The following is an 8,609-nucleotide window of genomic DNA, read 5'->3' as shown; positions in this document are numbered from 1 at the left end:
TATAGTTAGCTAGGGTTTTTTTTTTTTTTTTTTTCGTTGAAACTAATATTACATTACAAGTTTTATAACACCTTCTCCAAGGTTTTGCATGGCTTTGTTTTATTATTTTGTGATGTGTTAATTTACGTCGTTTTTGTTGGGAATCTTGTTTATGGCCTCGTTTGGTAAAAAATTGGCCTATAGGCCAATTTTGGTTTATTTGACCACTATTAATTGTTTGATTTAGTTAAAATATCAATATAAATGTTTGGTTAGTTAGCTTTTTGCAACTTCAAAAGGCTAAAATTCAAAAAGCTACTCCAAGCAACTTTTTCAATTAACTTTTTGAGAAAAGAAATTATACCAAACAGCTATAAGCTAACAACTAATATACCAAACATTTTTCTACAATCAACTAATGTTATCAACTATTTATACCCTCTAATTAACACAATCAGCTAATAGCTATCAGCCATCAGCCATTTTACCAAACAGGCCCTATATGTATGCCATGTTAAGCTGTTCCGCAACAACACAACACATTCATTACCGTAGCTGATTCAAATGGGAACAAAAGGCAAGGAATCGGAACGTTTAAGTCTTTGGTCATGAAATTAAATGGGTTTGACCTAGTTTGAAACGCATGTAGTTTTAGCATCTTTTTATAAACTATTTTCTCAACCTAATGAGGCACAAAGAGCCAATACCACTACACTGAAGCTCGAACCTTCATATAAGAGTCCAATCTTGGTGTCATTAGACCACAAGGTCTTGACAGAAATGCATATAGTTTGTTTCATTGTTTGCATGTTGAATCTGGGATGTAATGCATGTTCTAATATAATATTTTGATGTAAAATGCATTATGCATTACAGCTAATTAAATTGTTCTTCTCAAAAAAAAAAAAAAAAAAAAAAAACATGGCATTATGTTATGTTTTTGGAGATTTGCGTCTAATTCACCACTTAAAATTGAGCGGAAGTAACTTTGTCGTCTATTTATACTTTAAGAATTGATTTAATTTTTTGTTCTAGATTTATAGGTGACATTTCACTTTTAGTTTTTTTTTTTTTTAAAATTATCCTAATATTATTATGACATGACCATTTTTGGTCATTTATTAGCAAAATCGTTTAAATTTCGTTAAATTCAAAGACATTTTGGTCATCGATAAAAAATATAGCACTGATGGAGTGAAAATATGCTATTAAAAACTATCATTAGATATTTGTTACTAGAATGTTGGAATATAGAACTACATTGATGAAAAAACAGAGAGAAAACAAGAGGCAGAGATGGAGTGAAGAAGAAGTGCAGAAGATGAAGGAAGATGATATTATTGATGTTGGTTAGAAAAGATACACTGCTGGAGTTTATATAAGGGAAAAAGAAATAGAAATAAAAGGAAAGTAAAAGTAGAAATAAAAGGAAAGTAAAAGGGAAACAATATGAAGATTACAATACTACCCTTCTAGATATTTTATCCTCCAACACCCCCCGGTAAGCTGGAGCGTGTAGATCCTACATGCCCAGCTTAAACACAAAAGGTAAGGAGGATTGCTTACTGCAAATCCATGCTTCTCATTGAGTCCACCAACTTTTCATTTGCAGCAGAAGGATGGGAATAACTGTGTTGTATTCAGCATTGTTATTCTCACTGAGGGATTGTGATTTAACACCCCATTCAAAACCAAATTACTCAAACCAGCAGACACTAAGGCTGACTCCATACGAGAAACCATCCACCCCATTCAATATCCAAGTATGCTTTCATAATTTTACCGGAAAAACATCCACCCCATCCCAACAATTTCCACCAGAAAATATAGATCGAGGTTCAACTGTGTAAAATTGCCACAATCTTGATCTGACAAGGGCTCTTTACTAATTTCCCATATTTCTTCTCTTGAAATCCACAAGAATATAGCCTCCATCAGCTCCTTGAGTATATCTGTTAACCAATCCAAATCTAAGAAATGATCTTCAGCATGTTTCTTAAGTCTCCTTAGTTCAAGGTAGAATTCCTGATATGAAATGGATGGCTCTAGGTCATGTATTTTTGAATCCTCCTGTCCACCAGTGCAACAGGCTGGAATGTTGCCCCATTCACCTTCAGAAGGTGAGAATTTAAAAACAAATTGCTTGAAAAAATTAGATCTTATCTGGGCACAAGTGTCATGAATGAACATAACATAACTATCAATTTCAAACTTTAAGTGATAGAAGCCAATGAAGACACTTTGGATCATGTTGGAGAGAATTTGCTCCAGCGTTGACAAGTTGGCAACAAGGGAAAGGTTTTGTACCAGTGATTCTGCTACATTGATTCTTGAGTCACCTTCTCCAGCCTCTGGGCCACTGATCAGGGCTCTTTCAATAAAACGAATATACGCGCTGAAAAGGTCTTTAAGGCCACTGATAATTGACCCTTCTATATGAAGAGGAATTAAGATAGATACTTCCTCAACACCATTTTTAGTGTCCAACCCAGCATTCCTGGGATTCAGGCTCACTAATGCATTTCTACAAACAGTTGGTGTATGTAGCGATTGTTCACTAATCTCAACACAATCAGCATGTCTAATCCCCTCAATAGCCTTACCAAAAGACGTAGATGCTAGATTAGAAGGATTACCAGATTTGAGACTCTGCAGCAGATTCACTGCCAGAAACATCATCACCAACCACAGATGCATTATCGCTATCCTTATCATCAGCATCTCCACCATTTTCACCATTTGGTGATAACTCACCCTCTTCTTCGATTTGCTAAACAATTTGCGGATTCTCCCGCAATAAAAGGACAGAACATTCTGGAAATCAAAAAACAATCGGAACTTCCTATTCTCAAAATAATACTGCTTAAAACGGAGACTGAGTCGACTCTGCTTCTCGGCTTGTCCGATGGGTAACTGGACTAAAAATCCGACTAACAACTCGGATCTCAACTGATTCCTGCACCAGCCCAACTGATTCTTCTTAGGAAAGCTCAAACTACGGTCCTTGAAAATCGCACTGCGCGAATCAAACACATTGGCCAAATTGCCGTCCGGACTGATCGGAATCCTCTGCGAATTGATCGGAATCGACGGAGCTCCTCCCTTCCACTGCGGAACGACTACGGCTATGGCTCCAACCGCTGCGGCTGATTGCTCCAAATTCGGAATCCTCTGCGGAATTGATCGACTACTCTGCGTAGCAATTGGATTGTTTGGCTTCCTCTGCGGAAGAATTGAAATCATCCTCTGCGGATGAATTGAAGTCATCCTCTGCGGATGAACTAGGATTGCACGGCGTCGCTTCACTTCATCGGCACCGGAAAATGCAGCAGCGTGGATGAGCTCCCGCCGCTCTGATACCATGTTGGAATATAGAACTACATTGATGAAAAAACAGAGAGAAAACAAGAGGCAGAGATGGAGTGAAGAAGAAGTGCAGAAGATGAAGGAAGATGATATTATTGATGTTGGTTAGAAAAGATACACTGCTGGAGTTTATATAAGGGAAAAAGAAATAGAAATAAAAGGAAAGTAAAAGTAGAAATAAAAGGAAAGTAAAAGGGAAACAATATGAAGATTACAATACTACCCTTCTAGATATTTTATCCTCCAACATAGAACAAAATTAGATGCTCATCTTCGATCAACACATGATTTCCTTTCTCACACTACCAAAGTCAATTGTAAATATGCATTAATTTTTCAGAAACAGGATCACAACCAAACCACCATAACACAAAATTAGATGAATTAACACCAACACCCATAACTAAAATAATCTCACACTTTTTCTTCTTTAACTCATAAATATCATCAACCTAACATTCACAACTTTCAAATATGGAAAATCCAATAATAAAATTAGAATAAGAAAAACATAGGGATTAAGGCCTTAATGAAATTATGAGATAAATAGAATTAGAAAATTAAAGATTAGGGTTTAAGATTTGAGGACTAACCTATAGGATGGTAATGGACACGGCGATTAGCAACGGCACTGACTCGATGGTGATAGAGGCGACAACGATGGGAAGAGGATCCCATGTCTCGACGGTGGCGGAGGCGGGAAGAGACGACTTTGGTGGATGAGTGATGGCGACGGGGAGGCTAAGACGTCTAGACGACGTGCGGCGGGAGAGTGAATGGCCGAGAAGGTTGAGACAATGGAGCTAAGAAGATGAGTTTGAGGTGTGAGCTGAGAAGAGTTTGTGACGAGGAATGACAATAGGAGCAGGGTAACGTTTTGAATGAAATTTTGTGAAATTTCGAACCGTCAAAATAACTCTAAATTTAAGTATGATATATTAAATGAGCATTCTTACCTCCCAAGTTGAAGAAAATGAGCTAAAATACGCGAATTGAAACTTAAATATTTCAATTTCCGCCCAACAACAATGTTGGACTATATTTAATAAATACATACCATTTTGCATTTCACCTACCGGTTAATTCAGTTTTCTGTCCAACGCGTGACGGTTGGCCGGAACTTCCGTCCAACATTTAGTGTCGGTCGGAACCGATGTCTAACGTGCGAGTGTTGGAGGAAATTTCGTACAACTTTCCGTCCATTCCTATTATTATAGGTACTCTATAATTTTTTATCATATAAAGATTTCTATCTTGCTCTATTTTCTTGAATTATTACACAAAGTACTTTAAAAATTACAAGATATCATTTTTAAAAATAGTGTAATGTATCAATTCAAAGTTATCTTGTTTATATAATTGAAAAATCAATATTACCTGTTCGTGGAGAATTGGGTGTTTCTTGGCGGAGGAAGGTTTATTTTGTGTTTTTTCTTGTCTATTTGTCTTTTTAGTTTCAGAAAAATATTATTGCCACCTATTCATCTAATATTAATATTTCATTAATAAAATTAATTTTTTTTGGTTAATATAATATATAATTATTATAAACTACAGAGATTTAATTTTTTTAATATATAATTTTTGTTATAATTGCCACCAAAGTTTAAATTTGGTTTCACTAAAGTGTTCGATTGAGAATTCCATCCATATGGTTCTAGACTCGTTTCAATATAATTTGGCACATTTGACATCACTTATGTTGCATGAAAAATCTCAATGACTAGCGTTTTCAAGTTTTATAAAAAAATTTCCTTTCAACAAATTTACAGAAAGGAGCATCTTTTCTTTCCACGTTTCAGTCATTTGCCTAATTTTTATTAAAAAAAAAAAAAAAAACATTTTTGTGAAAAATTAGTAAATAATTAATATTTATACATATTTAAACAAAATATTTATAAATACACTCTTATATATACTTATTATGTCCCATTTTAATTTTCATGTTAAGTTGTTTACTATTCATTAGACAAACCAACTACTTATTCTATGCTTATTTTTTAGTATTTTTTAATTATGTTTGTGTTTTATAGTATTTTAATGTAGTTTCTAAATATATAAATTTTATATACTAATACTAAACTTAACATAAATTTTCTAAATACTACATATACCAAAAATTAATAAAATTTAAAAAATTAAAATAAATTTTAATATAGTAATTTACAAAATAAAATAACAACTTAAAAAAAAAAAAAAAAAAAGGGAATCAAGTCGAGGTCTGTTCAAAATTTGGGTTAACAAAAGTTGTTCAAAATCAAATTAAGCCGCAACAACAGATAGGGCCAAATGCCGGTGCACACAATCCTCATTCTCACATTGCCGCCGCCGAGATTTGAACCTTGATCTTTTTTTTCAAATACTGTCTATTGAACCATTGAGCTAAACCCGTGCGAGCAAGATAGACTAATTCTAACCATCAAACAAATAATCCTAACAAACTAAATATAAAATAATTCTAAAATAATACTCCCTATGTCCCATTTTGCATGTCTTACTTTCCTTTTTAGTTTGTCCCAAAATGTTGTCCTCTTTCTAAAATTGAACATCACCATCATTCTACTTTTTCTCAAATTACCCTTATGACTTTTACTTTTATTTCCAAAAGTGAAAAAGTGAAGGGCATAATTGGAAAATACATAGCATTTACTTTAATTCCTTAAAAAACGTGCAAAAAGCAAATGAGACAACCAATTCGGGACGGAGGGAGTAATTAATTAACCAAACTAATTCTAAATATTTGAATGGTCATTCTTGTGGCCGCAATAAAAGCAACGGTCACCCTTGTTAGGACTCTTATCTTATGTTAAATACACTTCTAGTTTTTCTATAACTCTATAGTATGTATATCTATTCATGTAATTGAATGATGTTCTAATCTGGTATCAGTCACTAGGTACAATTAATTTGAATGAATCAGAACTCAAGTTCCAATCACCCTATTCACTTTATAAACCCCCTAGGGCTATAGCATAATTGGGTTTAGACAGTGATTTCTTGTTTCTTGGGACCCAATTCAAGTTGGAAGAGCAATAATGGGAAACAACATCTCTAGTGAAGGACGACATTCCTCTTCTGGTTTTTTGCTCATTTTACTCAAATATATTAGCAGTCTTTTATGTTTAATTATGCGATGCAGGAGTCACTTGTTCAATAATGTCAAAAACATCCCAAGTTTTTGCTCTATTTTGTATCATACTTTGTGTATACAATGTTGAAACTAAGCTACTTATTGATACCTTTTGTTTTTGCAGATGCAGTGAGGTGGGAAAGAGACATAGCACCCTCACATTTTAGACTGAGGATTGAATCATTCTACAAACTTACCAAGATGCTGTCCGAGGGGGGAATCCAATGTTTCACGTCCAAAGTTTTTGAAGCTAGTGGTTACCAATGGTTGAGAATATATAATTTCCTACTAGTGTTTGTAGTTGGCTTAAATTAGCAGTCAAGTTTAATTTGTAGTTGTAAATAATAATAATCTTTAATTTAATTCATTGCTGATGTGAGTTGCTATGTGGTGGCAGGGAATTCTCTATGTATCCCAATGGTGTTGGCCTTAATAAAGGGCACATTTCTGTGTTTTTGTGTATTCAAAACACAAGTGCATTGCCTTTGGGTTGGGAGATATATACAGATTTGAAATTTTTTTTATTTGATAAGAAACATGACAAATATACGGTTTTTCAAGGTTGCTTTTGTGCGTTTCTAGTAAGTTGGATTGCGTTCCAGAGAGTTATTAATATTGCTAATATTGTAATATTGTTCTTTTTGTTATTTAGGAGATAAAGTAAACAAGTTTCATTATTTGAAACAAGAATGTGGTATTTCGAAATTTGTCCCTCGCTGTGAGTTTGATGATGCTGCAAATGGGTATCTTGTTGATGACACATGTGTTTTTGGTGTTGAAGTTTTTGTGATACATTCTAAATTTGTCGAACAACGTTTGAGTCCTTTAGTGAAAGTTGGCGAAACCTACACTTGGAAGGTATCAGGTTTCAGTAATATGAACAAAGTTTGTTATTCCGATGAATTTACTGCAGCTTCCTTCAAATGGTAGGTCATTTTTGTTTAGAGTTCAAGATTGTTGTTTTGTAATTATAGTAATTTTTAGATTTCACATTTTGTTCTTGAATCTTTCAACAATTTTTCGTAGGAAAGTGACACTCTATCCTCTTGGAGTAGGGAGTAAGCGTCCCGACGGGTTAAACCTTGGTTTGTATTTGACGCTTGTTGATCCAGGAGCTACCCCCAACGCACTGCTTGTATATTTTATGTTATTTATAAGGAATCAGAAATATGGGAAGCATCAAGTGGGGCAATGTAAGTGAAGTACTGAAGTTTATTTATATAAGTATGTGTGCCATTTGAATTTTTTGGTGAACTTTAATGTTTTGTTTGTTCTTGCTTTATTTTGTAGTTTGTTGTTGCTATTCTTCTGAATCTTTAAGTTGGGGTTGGGAATCGTTTATGCCGCTGGCGGATCTCCGAGATTTATCTAATGGCTTCATAGTTAATGATTGCATTATTGTTGAAGCACATATCAAGAATGTGTCCATCATTCAGTAGCTAAACTATTGGTAACTTATCATACGTATTGGGTTGTACTTGATTGATAATTTTATGGTTAGGGTTTTTTTTTTGGTTTTTTTTTTTTTTTTTTTTTTTTTTTAGTTGAAACTAATATTATATTACAAGTTTTATAAAACCTTGTTCCCATGGCTTTGTTTTATTATTTTGTGAAGGAGCAAATTTCACTTTTAGCCCTTGACTATTGTGGTATTGTCACATTTAGTCTTATTCTTTTAACTATTTTTTTACGCGCTTTGTGCGAATTTCAATGTATATCAATGCGATATTATATAGGAGATGTTTATGCATAGTTTCAAAGTATATCAATGTGATATTATATAGGAGATAAAGCGCGAATTTCAAAGTATATCAATGTGATATTATATAGGAGATGTTTATGCATAGGTAAATAAATGTTGAATTTGTTTAGGAGATGTTTATGCATAGGTAAATAAATGTTGAATTTGTTTATTTACACGGCTGGAAATCTCGTGCTTTCCGTCCAACGTTTGTTGGACGGAAAACGCGATACATAGGTCGGAAACGACCTTTCCGTTCAACATACCGACCGAAACGAACGTTCGGAAAAATCATTGTGGAAAATTCCATCCAACTACCGTTTTTCGTCAGAAATAGCGTCCAACGAACAAAAATTGGACGGAAATTTCGGATAGAATCCCACCATTTTAAAA

At 34.0% G+C, this 8,609-nt stretch overlaps 1 protein-coding gene across 1 annotated transcript; it reads left to right on the top strand.

Annotated features, from left to right (window-relative positions):
• Positions 1–3,945: 3,945 nt before the first annotated feature.
• LOC109149239 lies at positions 3,946–7,914 on the top strand. The gene is made up of 6 exons (XM_019296900.1): positions 3,946–4,060; positions 6,600–6,741; positions 6,873–6,964; positions 7,128–7,401; positions 7,502–7,668; positions 7,766–7,914. Exons 1-6 carry the CDS (start codon positions 3,946–3,948, stop codon positions 7,912–7,914), a joined length of 939 nt encoding a protein of 312 aa, XP_019152445.1.
• Positions 7,915–8,609: the final 695 nt, after the last annotated feature.

This window comes from Ipomoea nil, unplaced genomic scaffold (assembly GCF_001879475.1).
Source record: "Ipomoea nil cultivar Tokyo-kokei standard unplaced genomic scaffold, Asagao_1.1 scaffold2159, whole genome shotgun sequence".
Classification (NCBI taxonomy): domain Eukaryota; kingdom Viridiplantae; phylum Streptophyta; class Magnoliopsida; order Solanales; family Convolvulaceae; genus Ipomoea; species Ipomoea nil.
This window is presented reverse-complemented; position numbering and strand designations above follow the sequence as displayed.

Coding starts and splice junctions, on each gene's coding strand:
- LOC109149239 (XM_019296900.1), top strand. CDS start 3,946: ATGGTAATGGACACGGCGATTAGCAACGGCACTGACTCGATGGTGATA. Junction 6,965..7,127: donor CACAAGTGCATTGCCTTTGG/GTTGGGAGATAT, acceptor TTTGTTATTTAG/GAGATAAAGTAAACAAGTTT. Junction 7,669..7,765: donor GAAGCATCAAGTGGGGCAAT/GTAAGTGAAGTA, acceptor TTTATTTTGTAG/TTTGTTGTTGCTATTCTTCT.